Source organism: Malaclemys terrapin, chromosome 8 (assembly GCF_027887155.1).
Source record: "Malaclemys terrapin pileata isolate rMalTer1 chromosome 8, rMalTer1.hap1, whole genome shotgun sequence".
In the NCBI taxonomy this organism is placed as follows: Eukaryota; Metazoa; Chordata; order Testudines; family Emydidae; genus Malaclemys; species Malaclemys terrapin.
In genome coordinates, this window is record NC_071512.1 from 108,949,667 (window position 1) to 108,974,416 (window position 24,750).

General features: G+C 49.1%; 1 protein-coding gene across 11 annotated transcripts in view; it reads right to left on the minus strand.

Annotated features, from left to right (window-relative positions):
• Positions 1-24,750, minus strand: part of ST3GAL3 (ST3 beta-galactoside alpha-2,3-sialyltransferase 3) — a 382,649-nt gene that overhangs the window by 24,897 nt on the left and 333,002 nt on the right. For 10 of the 11 annotated variants that reach the window (XM_054038595.1, XM_054038593.1, XM_054038592.1 and 7 more), the window contains one exon: positions 14,663-14,809. In XM_054038595.1, coding sequence (XP_053894570.1) covers positions 14,663-14,809 — 147 coding nt within the window. Of the gene's footprint in view, positions 1-12,591; positions 13,001-14,662; positions 14,810-24,750 lie in introns of those variants that run through there. The other variant, XM_054038599.1, reaches the window with a different exon arrangement.

A 24,750-nucleotide genomic window follows, 5' to 3' on the forward strand; every position in this document is an offset into this window, starting at 1 on the left:
CCTTAAGCATATTCTCACCAGCAACCACGCACTGCACCATAACAACTCTAACTCAGGAACCAACCCATGCAACAAACCTCGATGCCAACTCTGCTCACATATCTACACCAGGAACACCATCACAGGACCTAACCAGATCAGCTACATCATCACCGGTTCATTCACCTGCACGTCCACCAATGTTATATATGCCATCATGTGCCAGCAATGCCCCTCTGCTATGTACATTGGCCAAACTGGACAGTCACTACGCAAGAGGATAAATGGACACAAGTCAGATATCAGGAATGGCAATATACAAAAACCTGTAGGAGAACACTTCAACCTCCCTGGCCACACAATAGCAGATGTAAAGGTAGCCATCTTACAGCAAAAAAACTTCAGGACCAGACTCCAAAGAGAAACTGCTGAGCTCCAGTTCATTTGCAAATTTGACACCATCAGATCAGGATTAAACAAAGACTGTGAATGGCTATCCAACTACAGAAGTAGTTTCTCCTCCCTTGGTGTTCACACCTCAACTGCTAGCAGAGCACCTCACCCTCCCTGATTGAACTAATCTCGTTATCTCCATACAGATTTATACCTGCCTCTGGAGATTTCCATTACTTGCATCTGAAGAAGTGAGGTTCTTACCCACGAAAGCTTATGCTCCCAATACTTCTGTTAGTCTTAAAGGTGCCACAGGACCCTCTGTTGCTTTTTACAGATTCAGACTAACACGGCTACCCCTCTGATACTGTCCAGAATCCATCCCTTCCCCCTTTCTTCCACCAGGGTGCAGGATTTGGCTCCTCCCCCTAAAAACCCTTGGAAGTAGCAGCCGGTCCAGCTCCTCAGCTCTGCTGATCAGCTGGTGATACCCTCCCTCCTCCAGCTCCCACCAAGTGATGGTGCAAGCAAATCCCGTATAGGGAACTGCTGCAGGATATCCCACATGTAGAGGGGCTCCCCCCGCAGGGCTCTCCCTCACAACTTGCATCTCCCTGCATCCTCCACAGGTCTGGAGACGGCATGCTGGAGGGGACTTCTGAGTGGGCAGGGGAGATGGGTACACAGGATCTCCTACACACACAGACCCTCAGGGCACCCCCCACCTCAGAGTACAATTCAGACCAGTGAGTTCCTGTTTGACCAGCTTAGAACAGAAGGCCCAGGGGCCCAGACTGGGTCTCTCTCTACGTCTGCACAGCGACCTTCCAGCAATAACAGCGGCTCAGCAGTGTCCATGTCTTGCCATAGCTGCCATTAACAGAGATTGTATTACCAGAATGGGACCAGCTGGTCTGTTGCGCAGTTTGTTGGAAAAGAAGAGTCAAAAATACCTCGAGAACCGCTAAGCCCCGTTGTAGCTGAGCTGCTGTTTATGTTATGTGGCTTTGTTAGTCCTTGGGGGCTGAAGAAGTCCTTTAAGCAATTATGGCTGAGACAGGGTTGGGAACTGACATTTGCTTAACTGAGACAGCGTATTGTTCTCAATCAAGCTGTGAGAATCGGGGGGCATTTTCCAGTCCCCCAGGCAGTAGAAGTCTCTCAATAAACGGTAACTGGAGCAAGTGCATCTTTAGAGACATGTATTAGTTGTCTGAGACAGTCTAGTTTCTCCTGCTTGCAGGGCTGTAAGATGATTGTTTGCTAAGGCTCGGCTGGATCACCACCAAGACAAGTTTATTAGTTACATTTTTTTAATCTTTTAAAAATATTTGTATATGAAATGAAATCAAAATAACCCAGCTGTTTTATAATGGGATGAAAATGGTTCAGATTACTCCCTGGGCTGAGTCGAGGGAGAGAACATCCCCGAGCTGTGAAGATATTGGACGAGGTGGAGAGTGGAACCAGCGGGGTTCTCCAGGAGGAAATGCATGGGGATTGAGGGAGGGAATCCTGGCTTTTAAGGTGATGTTAATAGGGTAAGGCCAGGTCCTTCAGCGTTGGGCAGGTCTCCAAAACCTTCTATATGACACCTTGCTGACTCCCCCCCAACAGGGTTTCTTCTTATTCAAAAATGCATCATCTGGTCTCAGGCAGAAAGCCGAGATGCACGACACCGTTACTGGTGCCCTCCTGTTGCTTACTGCAGTAGCAGTGTGGGATGAGAAAGTGGCAGAGGAAAAAAAGTCTAGAATGAGCCAACCCTGTCAAGAGCTCGGGAGCGCTGCAGACAAGGTTTGCTGAAAGCCTGCAAGCCGTGCCAAACAACATGGACCCAAAGTCCTAGCCAGAGCTGTTAGCAAAATAAATCGTGATTGAAACATGAGCCCCCTGGATGGTACTGCAGGTAAAGCTCTCACAGATCAAACACACCCTCCATGTCACCCCTAGGAGGAGACAATGCCAAGCAGCACCAAAATTTGGAGAAGGCCGGGGCTGCGAGGGACACCTTCGAATGGGGCACACTCTGTCCCCCCGCAGCAGTTTAAATGGACAGCTGAGCAGCAGCAAGCGTTCACACTGAAGTTTCTCACACCTGATCACATTTCCTTGTGAACCGAAGTGAATTCCACAGTCAGCCTCTCTTGCCTGCTGGAGAACTACGCAGCCCCAGGAAGTCATTAGCCAGAAGGCCTGTGCTCTGCTAGAGTTACCAGCAGCACTGGTGCTACATAAGAGGCAACCACAAACCTCATCGTCAGAAATATTCAAAAAGCGACAGAGGGTCCTGTGGCACCTTTGAGACTAACAGAAGTATTGGGAGCATAAGCTTTCGTGGGTAAGAACCTCACTTCTTCAGATGCAAGTGAAGAAGTGAGGTTCTTACCCACGAAAGCTTATGCTCCCAGTACTTCTGTTAGTCTCAAAGGTGCCACAGGACCCTCTGTTGCTTTTTACAGATTCAGACTAACACGGCTACCCCTCTGATACTAGAAATATTCAAGATCACCAGAACCCATTGTGGAGATGGCTGGCCCTGGCTTCACCGTCCTACTAACACAAAAGGGATGAGGAAAAACAGCCCTTTCTTAGCAGATCCTCCGCTGGGCTAACCTGCCTTAGCTCCATTAAAGTCAATCTGCCCCCCGTGTGGAGGGACGCAAGCTCACCTACGAGGAAACTCTCTGATGGACTTTAACTCCCAGGCCTTCAGGAGTTCTCACGAGCTGCCCCCCCGTGTTCTGCTGCTCTGGGCAGCTAAACTGTCCTAAGGGGCACACAAGGAGTGAGTTCAGTGGTTCCAAACCCAGACTTCTGCCCGCAGGGAACATACACAGAACTCTTGGATGGCCAAGAAACCACAGCATTCAGGTGTCTTCAGCCGCTCCTCCTGGCGGCAGGGCAATGTTCATACAGCCATACAGGACACGGGAGGACACGATGCTGGGAGAAGCTGTCTGAGCACAGATAATGGTGCCTCTCTGGACATCGAGGGACCACGACACATTGTCCCATGAGGAAAGCAGAGACCAAGCAAGTGTGCACACTTGTTCAGACTGTGCTTCATCTCTTCTGCACAGCTCCACGCCACTCAGCATTTCTAGAGTAAAAAATTATCCCCCACCCCGAGCAGTGAGCCGACGAGTGTCTTTCACTGGCCTTTTTGTGTAATCAGAACCAATTCCTTCGAGATGAGTCACTGGGCTTTCAGGGGTGTCCAGGGAGATGTCAAGTAGGCATCTCATGTAAATCAGTGACACACCTTGTGGTTGGGAAACACACACTGTAGCCCGCAGGCCTGTTCCCTTCCAGACACAGCACAATGAACAGTCGGTTTGATGGACATTCCCAAAGAGATTTTCTCTCTCGCTCACACGCAGGCGGGAGAAAGTTTGTGTTTACGTTCTCTGTAAGAATAACAGTGGTTTTGGGGAGGAACTCTAGCACCTTTCTGCAGCTGCTAACTGGCGCTTACACACTGTAAAGGTTTCACAGTCTTTTATGCTGGAAGAGACCTCCAGTGGGGGCTGTCCCAGGCCAGCCCCCCGCACCAGGGCCAAGCCCATCGTAGGGGATCCAGGCCATCCTCTGATATCCCCCACAGCTTTGACTCAGCCTCAGATTTGACCAGCACATTGTTCACTGCACCCTCCGAGTTGTTATGGACTATCTGGAATAGCACTAGGCCCAAACCAGAACCTGGCAGGAACTCTGGAACGGGGCTGCCACCCACTCACAGCACGCCTCCTTGTGTCTGGAAATGTCGCCGTCCCTGCATTGGATTCTCCCTTCCTGCTCGCTCTGCAATAGCCTCTGTTCTGGTAACTTGGTCCTCTGACTCCCCATAGAGTCCACCCCTTCTGGGGTTACAATGTGCCCTAGGGAACTGTCCAAATGCTGTTTCCAGGGGGTGTTCAGCCCCTCCTTGGGCTCTGTGCCACTCTACCAGAGGCTGGTGGGGGAACCAGCTCACCTGCTACACCAGGTTCCAGCCCAGGGACCTAGAACCAGCAATCTAGGTCTGCTCAGTCCGTTTCCCTGGGCTCCTTCCTACCAAGCCTCTCTATCTTCTCTCGCCTTGTTCTGGGTTTGGCACAGGAGCAGACTCTACTCCCTGTGGCTGCTTCAGCCCCTTCTAGTTCCTTGCCAGACTCCTTTCTCCAGGATAGCTCTGAGGGCTCACTCTCCCCCGGACTTACTCCTTGTCCCCGATGACCTCCCTCATCCCAGGGACTGACTGCAGACTCCTTCCCCGGCTGCCCCTCTCTGCTCCCAGCTCCCTGGCTTTATATGGTGCCCCAGCTGAACTTCCTTTTCAGGCCTCCATTAACCCCGGGATGGCTGGTGAGGGGGGATACCCCATCACAACCCCACCTCCAATATCTCCCCACAACTCGTTATTACACCAAAGAGGCCTTGTCGAGCCACATGCCGTCTCAGTTGGTATTGGTATTTAGCCCTCCCTTAGTGCTTTTCATTCTCAGATCTTAAAGCTCTTTGAAAGAGAGGGACACTGAGGTGCAGCGAATTGCCCCAGGTTGTATGGCAAGTTTGTGGCAGAGCAAAACGAGAAGCCAGGTCTCCAGACTGCAGTCCCTTGTTTTATCAGTCCTGACTTCATTTCAATGGCCGACTGGCAGAGAAAGGAGGGACAGGAAATTGTCTGTGGACTCATTTAATCCTGGGCTTTATGGCTCTGCCTTATGCACAACTCAGAGGAATTCAAGTTTCACTGGTATACTCCACCCACCCAGCACGACTACTTCAGGGGGTCAGCTCCCGGCTCTCCGGAGAGCCCGTTTTAGAGACACACTCTGCCCAAGTCAGTCCAGAACAAACTAGGGAGGCTCTTCTCTGTGACATGCTGATAGTCCAGTAGAACGGACCTGACACTCGCTCCAGTGTTAACACATTGCTACCCTCAGCTGTGTTCTACGAGCGACACACAAAGTCCCTCCCCCGCCCCCTACGCTAGATTCCCTCCCATTTCTGCAGCTCTCTGTCAAACTAAAAACAGTTAGTATACAACTGGCTTCAACACAGCAACCTGCATGAACTGCTCCTCCAGGTACGTGACGGGCTGGGACACAGGGGCAGTATGGGAAAGGCTAGGCCACAGAGGCCCACAGGCAGAGCCGAAATAAGTGCACTTGATGCTCTAGGTCTGTGGGATGAAGCCTCCGCGGGGACACAGTAATGACTGGCAGAGACAAGTCTCACTTGGACCTCAGCTTAGGCTGTTCGTGCTAAGAGCAGCATTTTGCACAGGCTACCAACATGGCAGGTTGGGGAACGCCTTCTTGTTGTGAACAACATATTGGTATCTTCTCTGAATGTTGTCTTCACCCAACATCTATTCAGGTTTGGTCAACCCCAGCCTGCGAGTTCTTTGAGAGACGCTGCAGCAGGCACAATCCAGGCAACTGTCCCCTTCACCGTCCAACTTTCTCCCCAGGTGACTAACAGGCACCAGCTACCATGACTATTCACATGAGAGGAAGAAATGCAATCCACCTGCCTCTCTTCAGATTCCACAATATCACAAACCATTTGTCATGGGGGCAGGCAAGGAGGCTCGTGGGGCATCAATTATTGATAGTTGGGAGCAGATGGCTTTTCTTGTAGCAAGGAACTGAAACGTAAGAGGAACCTGGGTGTGAGGTGAGGATTAGACTGGCAGCCACATATCGAATAACAGAACAGGACCCTATCTACAAAGATCAAATGTGAGCAGCTCATGGTCCTTCAGGGCTCTCACCAACAGCTCCAGCTTTGGAAACAAATCAAAATAAAAAGGGGATTCATGATGCTTTGATTAGTGATGAAATTACTAAGCAGCAGGTTTCAAACAAACAAAACGAAGTAGGGCTGTCAAGCGATAAAAAAAATTAATTGCTATTAATCGCACTGTTAAACACTAATAGAATACCATTTATTTAAATATTTTTGGAAGTTTTCTACATTTTCAAATATATTGATTTCAATTACAACACAGAATACAAAGTGTACAATAAAAAGCGACTGTAAAAAAGGTTTTTGGTATAAGGTGGCGTTAACGGGACCATCACTTATTTGTACTGTGGTGTCTAGGAAGTGGACCTCCCGTGTAGATTAGTCCAGGTTGAGGTTGATGGTGGGGTGGAAGCTGTTGAAATCGTGGTGGAATTCTTCCAGAGTCTCCTTCCCATGGGTCCATATGATGAAGATGTCATCAATATAGCGTACGTAGAGAAAGGGCGTGAGTGGACGAGAGCTGAGGAAGCGTTGTTCCAGGTCAGCCATAAAAATGTTGGCATATTGTGGGGCCATGCGGGTGCCCATAGCGGTGCCACTGGTCTGGAGGTATATATTGTCACCAAATTTGAAATAATTGTGCGTGAGGATAAAGTCACAGAGCTCAGCAACCCGTTGTGCTGTGGCATTAAATATAAAGTGTACAGTGCTCACTTTATATTTATTTTTGATTACAAGTATTTGCACTGTAAAAAACAACAGAAATAAAATAAAAATAAAAAAAAATAAAATAAAAAACAGAATTTTTAAATTCACCAAATACAAGTACTGTAGTACAATCTCTTTATCATTAAAGTTGAACTTACAAATGTAGAATTGTGTACAAAAAAAACTGCATTAAAAATAAAACAATGTAAAATTTTAGAGCCTGCAAGTCCACTCAGTCCTACTACTTGTTAAGCCAATTGCTAAGACAAACAAGTTTGTTTACATTTGCAGGAAATAATACTGCCCTGTTCTTGTTTACAATGTCACCTAAAAGTGAGAACAGGCGTTCGCATGGCACTGTTGTAGCCAGAATTGCAAGATATTTACGTGCCAGATGCACTAAAGATTCATATGTCCCTCCATGCTTCAACCAGGGCCGGCTCCAGGGTTTTGGCCACCCCAAGCAGCTAAACAACAAAACAAAACAAAAAAGCCGCGATTGCGATCTGCGGCGGCAATTCGGCGGGAGGTCCTTCGCTCCGAGCAGGAGTGAGGGACCATCCGCCGAATTGCCGCCGAACAGCTGGACGTGCCGCCCCTCTCCAAAGTGGCCGCCCCAAGCATCTGCTTGGTAAGCTGGTGCCTGGAGCCGGCCCTGGCTTCAACCACCATTTCAGAGGACATGCGTCCATGCTGATGACAGGTTCTGCTCGATGAGAATCAAAAGCAGAGTGGACCAACACATGTTCATTTTCATTATCTGAGTCAGATGCCACCAGCACAAGGATGATTTTCTTTTTTGGTCGTTCAGGTTCTATAGTTTCCGCATTGGAGTGTTGCTCTTTTAAGACTTCTGAAAGCATGCCCCATACCTCATCCCTCTCAGATTTTGGAAGGCATTTCAGATTCTTAAACCTTGGATCAAGTGCTGTATCTATCCTTAGAAATCTCACATTAGTACCTTATTTGATTTTGTCAAAACTGCAGTGAAAGTGTTCTTAAAGTGAACAACATGTCCTGGGCCATCATCCGAGACTGCTATAACATGAAATATATGGCAGAATGCCAGTAAATCAGAGCAGGGGACATACAATTCTCCCCCAAGGAGTTCAGTCACAAATTTAATTAACACATTATTTTTTTAATGAGCATCATCAGCATGGAAGCATATCCTCTGGAATGGTGGCTGAAGCATGAAGGAGCATATGAATGTTTAGCATATCTGGCATGTAAATACCTTGCAATGCCATCTACAAAAGTGCCATGCAAACGCCTGTTCTCACTTTCAGGTGACATTGTAAATAAGAAGCGGGCAGCATTATCTCCAGTAAATGTAAACAAACTTGTTTGTCTTAGTGATTGGCTGAACAAGAAGTAGGACTGAGTGGACTTGTTTTACATTGTTTTGTTTTTGAGTGCAGTTATGTAACAAAACAAAATGTACATTTATAAATTGCACTTTCACAGCAAAGAGACTGTACTACAGTACTTGTATGAGGTGAATTGAAAAAGACTATTTATTTTGTTTATAATTTTTACAGTGCAAATATTTGTAATCAAAAATAATATACACTTTGATTTCAGTTACAACACAGAATACAATATATATGAAAATGTAGAAAAACATCCAAAATATTTAATAAATTTCAATTGGTATGCTATTGTTTAACAATGCAATTAAAACTGCGATTAATCGCAATTAATTTTCTTAATCACAATTAATTTTTTGAGTTAATCGCATTAGTTAACTGCGATTAATTGACAGCCCTAAAACAAAGTACTTCTTCACACAATGCACAGCCAACCTGTGGAACTCTTTGACAGGGGATGCTTTGAAGGCCAAAACTATAACTGGATTCAACAGAGAATTAGATAAGGTCCATCAATAGCTATTAGCCAAGACGTTCAGAGATGCAACTCCATGCTCAGGGTGTCCTTAAGCCTCTGACTGCCAGAGGATGGATCATTTGATGATTGCTCTGTTCTGTTAATTCCATTTGAAGCATCTGGCATTGGCCACTGTCAGAAGACAGGATACTGGGATAGAGGGACCACTGGTCTGACCTGGTGTGGCCATTCTTATGTCAGGAGTTTCCAACTCTCCCTCACCTTTGTACAGCACACCCTGGACAAAGTGTCAGATAGCTTCTCAGTGAGCAGAGGAGTGTAAATCTGAGGTACCGTGCTCCCAATCAAAGACTGAACCATCAGGCCAGTTATGGAAAGAAGGTGGGTTTGAACTGAAATACACCATATAACAAATGAAGTAAGGGGAAGTTAATAGTAATGAATATACTTCAGAAGCTAGAACTGCAGACAACTGATAAGGGAAGCAAAGGAAAACAAGGAGAAATCTATGGACAGCAGCATTAAGGACAATAAGAAGGAGTTTTAAAAATATATTAGGAACAAAAAGAATCCTAACAATGGTATTGGTCCATAATAGATGGAAATGATAGAATCATCAATAATGCAGAAGTGGCAGAAGTGTTCAATATATTCCTCTGTTCTGTGTTTGGGAAAAGAACAAATGATGTAGTTATGTAGTATGATGATAAGGACACTCTTTCAATTCCACTAGTATTTCAGGAGTATGTTAAATAGAAGCTAGTAAAGTTAGACATTTTAACATGAGCACGTGTGGATAACTTGCATCCAAGAGTTTTAAAAGAGCCGGCGGAGGAGCTCGCTGGACTGCTAATGCTACTTTTCAAAAAAATCTTGGGACATCAGGGAAGTTCCAGAAGACTGGAAGAAAGCTAACGTTGTGCTGATATTTAAAAATGGGATGACCTGGGTAATTATAGGCCTGTCAGTCTGACACTGATCCTGGGCAAGAGAATGGAGCAGTTGATACAGGACTCTGCTAGTAAAGAATTAAAGGAGAGTGTGATGAGGTGTACAAAACCCACACTGGGCCTGAAGGGGTTAACGGATAACAGGGGGCCAAGATAGCCCCCCCCCCTCCAGGCCGGCAAAGCATGCTCCAGCTGGAGGGGAAGCTTAAAAGGAGGCAACTCCGTTCAGAAGTGGGAGGAGGGGGAGGAAGACAGACCTCTCTGAGGGCTCCTGGACAAGGGCGCTGAAGAAAACAGGACTGCACACTGAGCCCGGGAAGGGCTGAAGGTTTAGCTGTCTTTTCTTTTGTTACCTTGTATTGGACTTGGAGCTGGGGGGAGGGGTAGGTGGTAGGAAGTGACCCAGGAAGGGTAACTCTGAGGGCACTCCAGGGAGCTGGAACGGAACCTGGTGCAGTGGAGGGGCCCCGGCTCCCCTTCCAACTGCCCCCGTTGCAGGAGGGGCACAAGCCACCTTCCAGTCTCACTCACCTCTGATAAGAAGAGGGCAAGGACACTGCAAACCCAAGGTGAAGCTAACTCCGTCCTTGGGTGATGAACTGAACTGAAAGGCCCTCTCTCTGAGACACAGTACTGGGTGCGCTACCCAATAGGCCATCTATTAGAGAGGGTACTATAATTAATGCCAAACACATGGGTTAATGGAAAACAGATCATGTCAAACCAACTTGATATGTTTTTTATGAGATTATGAGTTTGGTTGATAAAGGTAAGAGTGTTGATATTACAGACTTCTGCAAGGAGCTTGACTCAGCACTGCACGACATCTTGATTAAAAACCTAGAAGGATATAAAATTACCATGGCACACATGAAATGGATTAAAAGCTGGCTGACTGATAGGTCTCCATGTAATCCTCCCTTGGTTCTTGGCCCTTTGCTATTTAATATTTTTATCAATGACCTGGAAGAAAACATAAAATCATCCCTGATAAAGTTTGCAGATGACACAGAAATTGAGTATCAGAGGGGTAGCCGTGTGCCAGCAATGCCCCTCTGCTATGTACATCGGCCAAACTGGACAGTCACTACGTAAAAGGATAAATGGACACAAGTCAGATATCAGGAATGGCAATATACAAAAACCTGTAGGAGAACACTTCAACCTCCCTGGCCACACAATAGCAGATGTAAAGGTAGCCATCTTACAGCAAAAAACCTTCAGAACCAGACTCCAAAGAGAAACTGCTGAGCTTCAGTTCATTTGCAAATTTGACACCATCAGCTCAGGATTAAACAAGGACTGTGAATGGCTAGTCAACTACAGAAGCAGTTTCCCCTCCCTTGGTGCTCACACTTCAACTGCTAGAAGAAGGCCTCACCCTCCCTGATTGAACTAACCTCATTATCTCCAGACTGATTCTTGCCTGCATATTTATACCTGCCTCTGGAAATTTCCATTACATGCGTCTGACGAAGTGGGTATTCACCCACGAAAGCTCATGCTCCAATACGTCTGTTAGTCTATAAGGTGCCACAGGACTCCTTGTCGCTTTTTACAGAAATTGAGGGAGTGGGAAATAATGAAGAGGACAAGTCACTGAAACAGCGCGATCTGGATCGTTTGGTAAGCTGGTCACAAGGGAACTATGCATTTTAATATGCTTTATATATAAGTGTACATATCTAGGAACAGAGAATGTCGGCCATACTTACAGGATGAGGGACTCCATCCTGGGAAGCAGGGACTCTGAAAAATATTTGGGGGTCATGGTGGATAATCAGCTGAACCTGAGATCCCAGTGCGATGCTTGGCCAAAAGAGCTAATGTGATCCTGGGATCCATAAATAGGGGAATGTCAAATAGGAGACAAGCCGATATTTTACCTCTGTGTTTGGCACTGGTGCGACTGCTGCTGGAATCCTGTGCCCACAATTCAGGGAGGATGTTGGTAAATTGGAGAGGATTCAGAGAAGAGCCATGAGAACGATTAAAGGATTAGAAAACCTGCCTTACAATGACAGACTCAAGGAGCTCAGTCTATTTAGCTAAACTAAGAGAAGGTTAAGGGGTAACTTGATTACAGTCTTTAATTACCTGCATGGGGAACAAATATTTTGACAATGGGCTCTCCAGTCTAGCAGAGGATGGTAAAACACAACCCAAGGGCTGGAAGTTAAAGCTACATGAATTCAGACTGGAAATAAGGTGTACATTTTTAACAGGGAGGGAAATTAACCACTGGAACAATGTACCAAGGTCATGGTGGCTCGCTGGCAATTTTTAACTCAAGACTGCAGGTTTTTCTAAAGCTCTGCCCTAGGAATGGTTGTGGGGCAGGTCTCTGGCCTGTGCTGCACAGGAGGTCAGACTAGATGATCAGCATGCTTCCTTCTGGCCTTGGAAGCTGTGCACCTCTTTCCCAGGCTGCCAGAATCAAACTCAGAGAGAGGAGGTGGGCGAGGGCGAGGTCTAGGGACGTTTATTGGGCTAGCTTCTGTTGGTGAGAGATTAACTATCCCAGTGCAGGGCCTGGGGCAGGGCATGCTCTCCAGGGAGCTCTCCCCATGCCCAGGGCAGGACCCAGCAAGAGAGTGAGGTCATTAAATGGGAGACAGGAAGGGCAACTGAACAAAACAGCTAATCAGATTCTGCACAAAGCGCTGTCAAATGCACAAAGACAAAACTTTCCTTGCTAGCAGTTGTTACAAACATGTCCCTACAGCAGAAGACGATGTTTTCATGACGGGTGCTGGAGATGACTGTCCACATTAGTGCAGTTGCATCACAGACTATGCTAATGGTGACACAGCAAGGCCCTGGGCTCATTCCGTTCTACAGAGTGCAACTTCCTGCCACCTCCCTGAAGAGAGAGCTCTGCTTTACCCACACGTTCTGTGACTCACCAGGACTTCGCCAGTGGGAGTCCCCTACACACCTGAATTAAATCCCTGTGACATGTAACAGCAGCGATGGAGAACATGCAAGAGCAGAGCGGTGAGCATCTCTCCCCGGCCTTTTTGTACCAGAGCAATGGTCACTTTGTATGGAGGCAGCTTGCTGAGGTCTGGCATGCAGCATCCCCGTTCTCCAGCGCAGCGTGAATGCAGCTGTGCGCGCGCTCACCTGACAGAGGCAGATCTCAGCAATGATTCTGCTGCAGGTGCACTGAGGTGAGCTAACCGGCTGTGGCCAGGAAACAACTCTTGTCTGTGAGGAACAGCTGAGGACCCGGTGGCTCTGCAGCAGCTGCACAGCGCTGTGGGCTGTGACATTAGATCGTAGTTGGATGTAGGGTCAGAGCTATGCTGGGCACTTTACAGCTCAAGTAAGAACACGGGTCCTGCCCTGAAGAGTTTCTTCTGTGAAGTGATCGTGGCAAGGCACTGTGGGGAGATAAAAGCACGGGGCTCGGCACGAGGCAGGAACGTACAGAGCAGAGTTCTGGGGCTGCCTGGGTGGGACAGTCCCAACATGCCCGTTCCCAGGCAGCTCTTCGTGTATGTGATCATGTAGGGGAATCAGCAGGACGGTGGAGAGTCTGACAGAGGAGAGGGAGGCTGTATGGCATGCAGCGTCAGGGAGGACTCCCGGGCAGCATGGACAGGGCAGGAGGTTGTTCTGGGGGAAGCAGACAGAATACAGAACCGGAAGAGGAGGATGGCTGGCAGGGAGGAGCCCTGGAAGTGAGGACCAGGAGTTTGGAATGGACGTAGAGAGGATGGGGAGCCCGTGGCGTGGGGCGAGGAGCTCAGAACAGTGGGAGCTCTGGTTTAGCTATGATGGCTGGACAACCTGGAAGAGCATCAAGGGGAACACTGCACATGGCCACAGGTGTGGGATAGATCTGAGGGTCATTTCCACATGTGGCAACAGAAGCCTTGCCAGTGGATGGGCTCAGAGGTTGAACAAGAAGGAGAGTTGCCACAGCCCACTATTTACCTATCGCAGGTTACCTAGCTGGTCTCCCATCACCAGAGTATCTTGGACCCCAAGATATTTCTCTTCACAATGCCCCTGTCAGGAAAGGAAGCTCCCTTCTTCAGTGGCTACATAGGGAAACTGAGGCACAGAGGGACTGAGTGACTTATCCAAGGTGTCGTCATACATGAACATCTGTATCAGGAGCTAGGAACTGAACCCAGCTCTCCCAAGTCCCAGCTTAGCACCCCTAAGTACTGAGTCATCCTTCTTTTGCCAGGCCCCTGTCCCCTCACGATGCCCCTGAGAGCTGGCAAACCACAGGAGGCACCTTTAAAAAGACTGAGGCCAGGTCTACACTAGAAAAGTTTAGCTAGATCAGCAAACCCTTCCTGTGCAGACTCAGCTCAAACTGCAAAAAGGCGCTTTCACCAGTGTAACTTACACCAGTTCCCTGACTGAAATAAGCTATATCAGCAACACCATTTTTATGCCAGTATAACTGTGTCTACACCAGGGATTTTATCAGTATAGAAATGTTGCAAAAGTCACACCCCTGCCCAAGATTACTGATCCAGTAAAAGTTTCTAGTGTAGATCTGGCCTCGTCAAATACTTCTGTAGAGGTGGAAGGACGTGTGTATACATTAGTTTGCGGCTTCACAGCCAGCGGGAAGACAACATGCATCGGCAAAGTTCTCTCCTCCACATTTCTCAGCAGGAGCAGAGAGGAGAGGATCATATGACAAAAAAGGATATTGGTCAGAGTAATAAAATAGATGGAAAAACCTGACTCCCCAGCACCAGTGCAGGATTTAGCCCATTCTAGTTTACATTTCTCTGTAACTTTTCCATCCTTTACTTTGGCCTCTGGCGCTAGCTCTGAGAAGGGGAAGGGATCACACACACGTGTATGCAGAGGACTTTCCCACGCAGATGGTAACCGGTTGTAACATACATTCTGCTTGAGCGTGTCCCTGGAAGCGCTAAGTGTAAACATCCTGGCAGTCGTGTGCTGGGCCGTGGCTTGGAGCCCAGACACCCTTGGCTCAGGCTTCTCCACAGTAAAAGCCATACCCATGATCACCAATTTCACAGGCCTGCACTCAGCTAGCCCCCGGCCCTTACCTCCTTTATGGCAGACATCTTGATGCTCTCGTAGTAATGGAGTGGTGCATTTGGTGAATTCATGTCATAGCCAAATCCAGCTACTGCTACCTCATCACAGTTGTGCAGCGCCATGGTGATTGCGACACTTCCCAAGGTGGGGATGTTCTGAGGGGGGAAAAGAAGGAACATACATTGTTAGTTGTCATCCTTAGAACGAACCCTGATTTCCAGCGAATGGCTCTGGGACAGAGATTGCCTCTGCAGGGCTGTTCAGGGGTAGGGCATTCAGCCACCTCCACGCCTCAGCTGCCGAGTCAACAGCCTCTGGATCTGTAGAGAAAACGTAGGTCTCCGAGGCACTACAGCAATACAAACAACAAGAATACATCCGGCTTGCCAGGTAGCTGCTTCCTGCCCTTCTAGCCAGCGCCATCTGAAACCCCCAGCCCACAAGCAGAGGCTCCTGTTCAAGGGACCATGCTCGGCCTTTCCTGCAGGAATATAGCAAGGCAGAGCGATTCACGCACGAGGTTAAACCTCCCCTTCTTCAGCCGTTGGACCTTGGGGCTAGGACAGTGAGTACTGCTGGGAGAGGAAGCACGAAATAGGTCAATTCTTTGCTGGAAGTGGGTAAATTTGTTTTCAGAGATTAAAATAGCCATGGCACGGAGCTGCTGTTCTAATCCCGGAGCGGGTCTCAGTTAGTACTGACGCTGAACGGGGAACGTAACGCGGGGATTCTGCGGAGTCGCAACTGCAGCAGCTCTCAAAGCAGTTTAAGCAGGTACCACTGCCCTGGGGGGAGTGGCCAGCCAGGAGTATCCCTTCCTCCCCAGCCCCCCTGCACAGTTCTGGGTTGGGGGAAACCCCCATTAGGGGGCACTAGGACCCAGGCAGCACTCCCCAGCCATGTGGCCTTAGAGAAAGAAACTGCAGGGAGGAGCCAGCCAGAGACTGAAGCCGCAGAACAGTCCAAGCAGGGAACGAGAACACAGAGGGTGTCGGAGGGTTTGCTGCATTTTCACTCCGAACAGTCTCCCCCCGTGGGCTGATCAGTTTGCCCCAAAACCCTCTTCTCATTACCCCCCTCCCTTCCTTTGTCTTTCCATTTCGCTCCTAAATGCACCCACCCAAAGACTGAGAGCACAAAGAAAGGGGCAGGGGAATACGCTGTACGCCCCCATAGGATGGCCAGGTCGAAAAGGGGACCTGACAGCGTCCCCCACCTGCAGTAAGCGGAGGCGCTGGGTCATCACCTGCACCAGCCCCTACTCAGCCTGGGCCGTCTCCTACCTGCGTCGGGTGGCTGCAGCTCCCTGCCCTGGCTCCACAGGCGAGTCCCTCCTGACCTGCGCGGGGGGGTAGGAAAGAGGGGAAGAGCAGATGGGGGAAAGAGGGAAGAAGAATGAGCAGGGGGCATGGCCTCAGAGAAGGCGGGGTAGGGGCATGGCCTCAGACAAGGCGGGGTAGGGGCATGGCCTCAGACAAGGCGGGGTAGGGGCATGGCCTCAGACAAGGCGGGGTAGGGTTAGGGCCTCAGAGAAGGCGGGGTAGGGGTAGGGCCTCAGAGAAGGCGGGGTAGGGGTAGGGCCTCAGAGAAGGCGGGGTAGGGGTAGGGCCTCAGATAAGGCGGGGTAGGGGTAGGGCCCCAGGGGGAAGAGGCGGGGCAGGGGAGATTTCCGAACTCCTGCTGGAGTGTCTGGTTTTTAAATATTGCACAGTTGGCAACCTGACGTCCCCAGGGTGTCGTATTGCTTTAACTACTCCAGTTTAGTTAAAACAGCGCAACTGCCGTGTTTAGACAGGCTTGAGTGATGTCCTCATGCCAGGTGAGTAAAGTCACTGCTTGACAGAGCTCCCGAACTTCTCAGCAAGTGGGTGAACCCAAGCAGCACTGCCTATCACTCTGGAGCCCAGCTCTTCCGAGCTCAAGAGACAGTGAGAGATTGATTTATTCGGTCATCTCTTTGGCATCTCTAGAGCCCCCACCACTGTCCTGGCAAAGAACTATTCAATGTGACCAGCACTTGCCACACAAAGACCTCCACCCGACCTGCTCCTGAGGGAGCAGCAGCTTCGAGCACAGCTCCTTGGCTCAAGCAGATGGAGCGCCCAGCTGTTTATGGGGTGTTGTAGTGTATTGGAGGTACCTGTGAAAGGGCAAAAACTACAGGTGACTAAAATAATGACATTTATTAAACTCAAACTTGCATAATGCAATTAGAAGGGTGTCCACTTGAAACGAAAAGGGAACCTGGACGTATTTTTTCCAAGCTCCCCAGCAAAGCATCCAGACACGAGAGGTAATTGTCCCGCTCTACTCGGCCCTGGTGAGGCCTCGGCTGGAGCACTGAGTGTCATGCTTTAGGAAAGATGTGGACAAACTGGAGAGAGTCCAGAGCAGAGCAACAAAGAGGGCAAAAGGTTTAGAAACCCTGACCTATGGAGAAAGGTTAAAAACCTGGGCCTGGTTAGTCATGGGAAAAGAAGCCTGAGGGGTACCTAATGGTAATCTTCAAATAGGTTCAGGGTTGTTATAAAGAAGACAGTGACCAATTGTTCTCCACCTCCACTGAAGGTAGGACAAGCAGTCATCAGCTTCATCTGCAGCAAGGGAAAGTCAGGTTAGGATTAGGAAAAACTTTCTAACTCTAAGGGTAACTAAGCTCTGGGACAGGCTTCCAAGGGACGTTGTGCAATCCTCATGATTGGAGGGTTCTAAGAACAGGATGGACAAACACCTGTCAGGGATGGTCTAGGGTCCTGCCTCAGCCCAGGGGACTGGACTTGATGAGTTCTCGAGGTCCCTTCCAGCCCTACAGTTCTATGTACTTCCCACAAAGCCCTGTCCATTAGCGACACTGTAGTTCCGTTCATTGCAGTGTCACACACACACGTTGTGTTGCAGCAGCATGCAAACCGTTGTGTTCATGAGAACACAAAGCTGCTGAAGAGTCTGATGGCCTGACTCTGCCCCCACTTACCGGGGCCCCACTCTGATGGGGAGCTGCTGGGACAACTGGGGCCTTTGCCTGCAGCGATTTTTACTGGCCAAGTAAACACATAAGAGCAAACGTTCTAGTATGAGAATTGATCGTCACACCCAATCTTCACTGGGAATTCCCAAACGGTCACAATTTGACGTTTTTTAAACACAATCCTGATTCTGTTTGCATACAGCTTGTTAATACACAGATTCTAGTAATAAAAGGTGAATTTTCTCCGGGTCACAGAAATTTGAGCAAAGTACCTATTTGGGTGTAACTTGTACAATTCCTGTCTTGTCCCTATCATGAGGATTTCTGAGCACGTCTTTGGCTGCTCCTCTTTAAACCCCAACAAACAACCCCCAAAGATTTCTTGATTTCTAACATTACACCAGCAACAGCTGTCTAGTCCCATTACACTAAGAACTGACCCACAGCCCTTAGAAAACTAATTGCGTATGCCCCTAAACTTACAGACAAGTAGAAGACTTGACTCTTGGCAGCAGCTTTTACATTAACTAAGCAGCAATGCCTACAGAGTTCCCTTGCAACGTCATAGTTAAACTGAGTAACGACTAAATCCATGTTCTCAGCCCCCCTCGCCTGTGGCTCTCCGCTAGCCAAGAGAAATATGCAGCCATTGTGTGTTTACCCCACTGCTGCTGAGCTACAACAACACAATCTCAAAGCGGGAACCCCGCTGCCTACAGGAGAGCCACCCGGAGACTCACTGAACTCTTCTGTCCGCCCCCGACAATCCCTGGGTCTCTGATTTGCTTCCCTCCATTAAACAATGAAGTGAGCTCTCAGCTCCACAGTGAAGGCCCCAGGATCCCCGGCCCAAAGTACAGAAGAGCCAATATAGCAGCATGTCCCTGCCCCCCACTCCCAAGATGATGACCCAGTGGAAGCACCTCGCGGCTCTGGTCAGTGTAGGCACTGCAGCCCTGGGGGTTCACTGGGACCAGGGAAGCATGTCCTTAGCAGATGGCCTACACTACAGGAAGAGGAGAACAGGGTGTTCCTCTAAGGGACTGGAGTTTCCATCCCCTGTGAACCCTGCTGTCTGTGGGGTTTGGAGATTGTGCTCCTGTCCCTTGCCCCCTAAGAGAGAACTCCACCCTGTACACTGCCCAGTTCCCTTCACTCTCCAGCCCCAGCCTGCAAGTTTAAATGGGGAGGTACCATAGGCCCCACCAGCCTGGGGCCACAGAGCCTGTGTTGTTTAAAAGCAACAGAACCCAAGTGAAACTTTCACTGAACTTTAACTGCTGCATGTGAAAGCTCTTGCTGCTTGTAATGCCTTACCAGGGTCATTCCCGTGTCACTGCCTTTTGGGCTGGAAGGAAATGACTGCTGTAAATCTGTTTTTCGAAATATTTGACACTCTTCTTACGTTAAATGAGTTCCAGTCATTTATGGGGTTTTACCTAGTTCAGTTAAAGAAATACTAAATTTTCCAAATATTTCCATTCTCTTTGTCTTTAAATAAAAGGACAAGTGTGGTTAAAATACATTTCTGAAAAGCAGCAAAACTACAACGGAATATTAACATTAACTGTATCAACTGATACAGTAACTTAATGTCGCCTTATTTCTTTGGGAAAAAGGAGCGGTTACTCTGAGGTGTCCCCCCCCCTCTGCTCCCTGTGGGGGCTCCACGCGAGTTCTCTGAGGGGTGGGTCCCTCCACCTCCACTTTAGGTGCACATGTGCCCCAGTGCCTTTGGTCGAAGAGTTCCTGTAGCAGTACCTGTTTGGCCCATGCATGCACCCTACACATCCTTGGGCCCTGTACTGCGGCTATCTAGGGCTGTGTGGGCAAACCACCCGCAGTTCCTTCTCTACAGCAAAGCCCACAGAGGCAGTTCCGAAGCAGAAGGGCAAGTGGAGCACCCACAGAGGGATGCAGTTACTGCAGAAGGTGCGTAATCTCTCCTTCTTCTCTGAGCAGCACCCCTGTAAGGTGCTCCACTTTAGGTGATTCCCTAGCAGTAACCCTTTAAGGAGGTGGGAGTTTCAGAGTAGAGTCCGTCACCGAAGAAACAACTGTGTTGCTCACTGCCACATCTGATCCTGCAGCATGAACTGGGCACAGAGGTTGGAAAATGTGCGCACTGAGGACCACGCTGCAGCCCTGCAGATTTCAGCAACTGGAACGTCTTTGAGTAGAGCTACAGATGTAGAGTGTGATCTAGAAGAGTGCAGGCACTCTTAGGGAAGGTGTAACCTCAACGAAACCACAACAAGCAATAATACATCCAGAGACTCACTCAGAAAAAACCTCTGCGTGGAGACAGGTGCTCCCTTAGACCAGTCTGCTATAGAAACAAAGGGTCAAGGGGGTCTTCTTGAGTGGCCTAGTCCTGTCCAAATAAAAGGTTAATACCCTCTTAACATCTAGCATATGAAAGGCAGACTCCTGTATGGACTGATGCTGCTTAGGAAAACCCCCAGAAGGTGAATAGTTTGGTTGATGTGAAATTCAGGGGACACGTTAGATAAAAACTTTGGATGGGGTTGTAAAGATATCCTCTCGTTGAAGAGCAAAGTAAAAGGACAGTCTGCCATTAGAGCCCCTGTCTCCACAAACCTTCAAGCAGAAGTGATAGCCACCACAAACACCATCTTCATAGACAGATGTAGCAGTGAGCACCTAGCTAGTGGCTCAAAGGGCTGTTTCATAAGGCAGTTAAGAACAAGGCTGAGATCCCAAAGTGATGTAGGGGCTCTAAAGTATGGAAAAAGCTTGATAAGTCCTTTTAGGAATCTCGCTGTGCTTGGACAAGTGAATACTGAGAAACCTTCTACTGGCTGTTATTGCAGCTAAATGAACCTTCATGGGACTCAGAGGAAGGCCTGCATTTTTCGATTCCAACAGGTAATCCAAGATTGAGGGAAGGGATGAGTGGACAGGAGAAAGATGGCACCCATTACACCAAAGTTATCTTCTCCATTTCTGATGGTACGTATGCCTGGTAGTTTCCTTTCTGCTATTTAAAAGTACCTTTTGTACTTCTAATGAACGGGCAATCTCTAGTCCCAAGAACCACTGAGGAGCCAAGCTGGCAGTTACAGAATGTCCAGAACGGGGTGAAGCATCTGACCCACACCGAGATACTAGCCGACGTATGCTCAGGAGCCGCTATGGAGGGCGAGAGGTGAGTTTGATGAGTTAAGGAAACCAAACTTGCCTTGGCCAAGTTGGTGCAATCAAAATGACTTTGGCGTGGTCCTGTTTGATCTTTAAAAGCAATGGAGTTGGAGGAGATGCATAAAAAAGATCTTTTGGTCATGTAATGAGAAAAGCATCTCCTAGAGATTGGGGATTTTGTCGCCTTCTGGAACAGAATTTCCTGCACTTTGTGTTGGCTGCTGTGGCAAAGAGGTTGATGTCTGGAAATTCCAGGCTAGGAATATTTTGTTGAGAACTGAAGAATCCAACTTCCACTTGTAATTTAGGGAGAAATGTTGGCTGAGGTCATCCACCATAGTGTTTTGTGTAGCTGGGAGGTCAGAAGCCGAGATAATTAGCTATGCACCAATGCCAAGGATTGCAATACACAGCCTTCATGCAGTGACGAGGCCACAGCTCCTGCCAAGAAAATAGAGCTTAATGATGGTGTGATGGGACCCTTGTCCTGCAAGGGTCACGACTCAGATGACTGGTGCCCTGAGGGCTGCTTGCCCTCCCCCCCACCCAAGGTTACCATAGGCACCTCAGGGGCACTGCTTCCCCATCTACTCATCAAGCAGGGGTTTTACCACCAGCACCCAGGGACGGGTTGCCTGCCCGTCATGGACACGGCTTCATCCCAGCAAAGAGGAGCTTTGGGAAATGAAGCACTAACTTTGCAGCGCCAAAGGTTAATCCCGTAAGTGCAGCAGGGCTGTCAGCACTCTGCCGAGGCAGTGATCCATGGCTGGGTGCCTGACACATGCTGATAACATTCCTGCTCACAGCTCCTCCTGACCAAGCCAGGCCTGGCCAGTGTGTGATGCCTTGGGAGACATTTTTATCTCCCTAACAAAGGTTCTGAAAATCTCAGGTGTTTCCATAACAGGACAAAACAAAGGATTAGAAAGAAACTCTGGGCTGCAGAGTCCCATTTTCACAGCTCATTGTGCCACAGACAATCTGTACCTGCACGGAGAGAAACAAATGCCACACGGCAGCATGAGCACTTCTGGCCCTGTTCATTTACAAGTGTGACATTTGAAATGCCCTTCTGGGCACCACACGCCGTGATCCCGGATTCCAATCAGTCAGTGCAGCCAACAGGGACACCAATTAAATTGCTCTGGATCCATCTTGATGGACAAAGTGTCCTGGGCGCTGACATGGCCCCCCTTTCCGCATAGCGCACACATGGTACCCCGGCAACAGCCATTGGGGGCCTCGTGCGATCGCTGCATCAGTGATGGCTAGCTCTCCCCAGGGAGCACTGGGACGCTCACACGCCATCCCAAGAGCAAATCGCCTTATTCGCCAGGTTTCTGGCCCGACAGGGACGCTGCTACGCCTGCTTCCATGGTTTCAGCAGCCTGGCTCCCAATGGCATGTCCTCCAAGAAAGCAGAATATTCTTGCGTGGGTACATTACACCATTTAAAAAACACCTAATCCTTCTAGGGCAGAATAACCGGAAAGGTCAGAACTCTTCTGCCCCCATCTGCCCTTGGGCCACACAACCTCCCCCTGGGCAGTTGAGATGATGGGTGAACCTGCAGGAGTTAATGCTGCCAGGGTCAATTTTCCTTCCCCTGGATGTTTTCCTACGGGTGCTTGGGGGATGAAGCTCCATAAAGTGCCTGTCCTCCTCCTCCTCCCGGCCAGCCATGCCTTGCTGAAGTCTGCAGAACCTGGGCTGCATGGAGCTCACAGGAGGCTTCTGGGGCCTGAGAAGGCTGGTCAAAGACTCCAGTCTCTCCCCCCACAGCCCAAGTGTTCACTGTACATTTTAGCATTTTGCCTAGTCTAGTTGTATGTGTCCCAAGTGAGGCAGCTCCCATCCCTTCCCTATCAGTAGCCTAATACATAATGACACATCCTCAACTCTGACCAATTTGGGATTTTCAACTCCAAGTGTCACCTGGCAGGGTGAAAGAGATGGCCTGGCCCAGCCCTCAACTGACACGCTACATACAGGAGAAGCAGGTCAGCAAGCATACAAGCCTGCTGGGGCCCCAGAGCCAGCCCCTGCCCCTCTGTGTGCCCAGCGCTGGGAGAGGGGCAGTTTCCCCTGGACATCACTGGGATCCCAACCAACCTTGCCTCCAACTTGTCCCACAAAGCAGAGACAACATAGCACCGGAAATGGTTTGCTCATTTCTTAGGAGTCTGGACTAACCGTGCTCCCCATCCCTGCCACAAATGGACTGTCACAGCCTCGGGAACGTCTGCTCACTCCCAAAGAGGGGCCGTTGTTCATGCTTGGTCCAGCCTTGGACTCGCCCTCCCAGTGAGCTTGCGTCCCAGTCTAACCCCATGCTGCTTTAAAGGAACCTTCTGACAGCCGTGCTGCACACGCAACCTGAACACGCCTCTTCCTCGGACCTGCTGCCATCCTCCGGGCCCATCTGGCCCCAATTACATTAGCAAAGCAGAGGAAGTCCCTGAATTCACCCTTTATTAAATCCTGGAAAAAACGCTTTGAGATCAGCCTTGAACCATTTACTTACCCTCCTCAACCTCACTGCGAAAGCCCGAACAGTAATTGGCAGCATATTGTTACCATATGTGGTGTGCTAGGAGCCTGGACGTTGATTTAAGCATTGCAAACAAAGATGAGTGGAATATTACTGCTCTTGATGCGGATTTCATGTCGGCCTTGGTTATTGAGGAGTCTCTGAGCCCTGATCCTCCTGACCAAGGCCTGCCTGACACGCATGAGCAGTGCAGGGCGCCAATCCGCCCCCCGAACAGACTCCCCAGTGGAAAGTCTGATCCTGCAGTGTGACACAGCTTTATTACAGCTCCTCAGGACTTTCCTTTGCCCTCCTCCGCGTCCCCTCCTGACAACACAGAGCCCTCGCACGCTCACCGCAGTTCCAGGGGCAGGTGTTTTAGAGCACAGCTCTGGACTGAACAGGCTGCAGTAATGCAGCTGGAGGGTTTTCTTTCCCCACAGCCTCACTGGTGAAACTATCTGGATTATGCTCATTGATATCCTTGCATTATAGGGGCCAAATTCCCTCCAGGAACACTCCTGGTCTGGGAGAATGAGTCACAATACCTAGACCTGCAGGGTCCCATTTCAACGCTCCAGTGACATGGTCTATATTAAACCTGTAGCTACAGGGTCCTACTCTCCCTCCCCTCTGTAACTGCTCAGCTTCCGGGCTGCTGCAAAAGTCAGCCATGTTCCTTTGGAGTGCAGGCAGACTGGGCACCAGAGACAGCCCTGGAAGCTCACTGATGGAAGAGTTTGCATTACGTTAAACATCATATTTGCACCCACAGGACCTTCCTCCCTTCCCTTCCGGCAAGCTCTGATGGAATCACTGCATCATGCTATTCCCGCTCCTACCTGCCCCTGGCTCCCCTGCCCCTGGAGCAAACTATCGGCTACACAATCCGACAGAGGTCACCCACAAAGCCTGCTTCTCAGAAAGCCTCATAAACTAGTTTTCTTCTAAATACCCAATGAAGTGAAACATCAGGTTCTAATTAAGCCCTCTTGGTTTCCCAATCTGCTGTGTGTTATACAACCTATCAAAATCTCATAAACTTCAGTTCACAGCATTCTCATTTCCGGATACTCACTGTTCCTCTCAGAGCAAATGAAATATCTCGTGTATTAAGACACAATGCTTAAAAATAAAACCAAGTCCAGAGAAAATAAAGGTCTGGTGGTTTCTGTCCCTCCTCAGGGCCTGGCAGACCCCTCCCCCCAAGGGAGCCACTACAGCAAACACCAACAGTCAGCTAAGTGGATTCCTACCTGGACGGAATGGCTGGAGTAGGGAACTCTACTTGCCAGGGCAGAAATTCGGTGCATCCAGAACTGCATGACAGCACGTGTGTGCGTGTGCTGCAGAACGCCATCCGAGCATACGAACCTCCGCACATGAACAGTCCTCCTAGTCTGTCTGCAGCTCTTTAATGGGGCACATTGGCT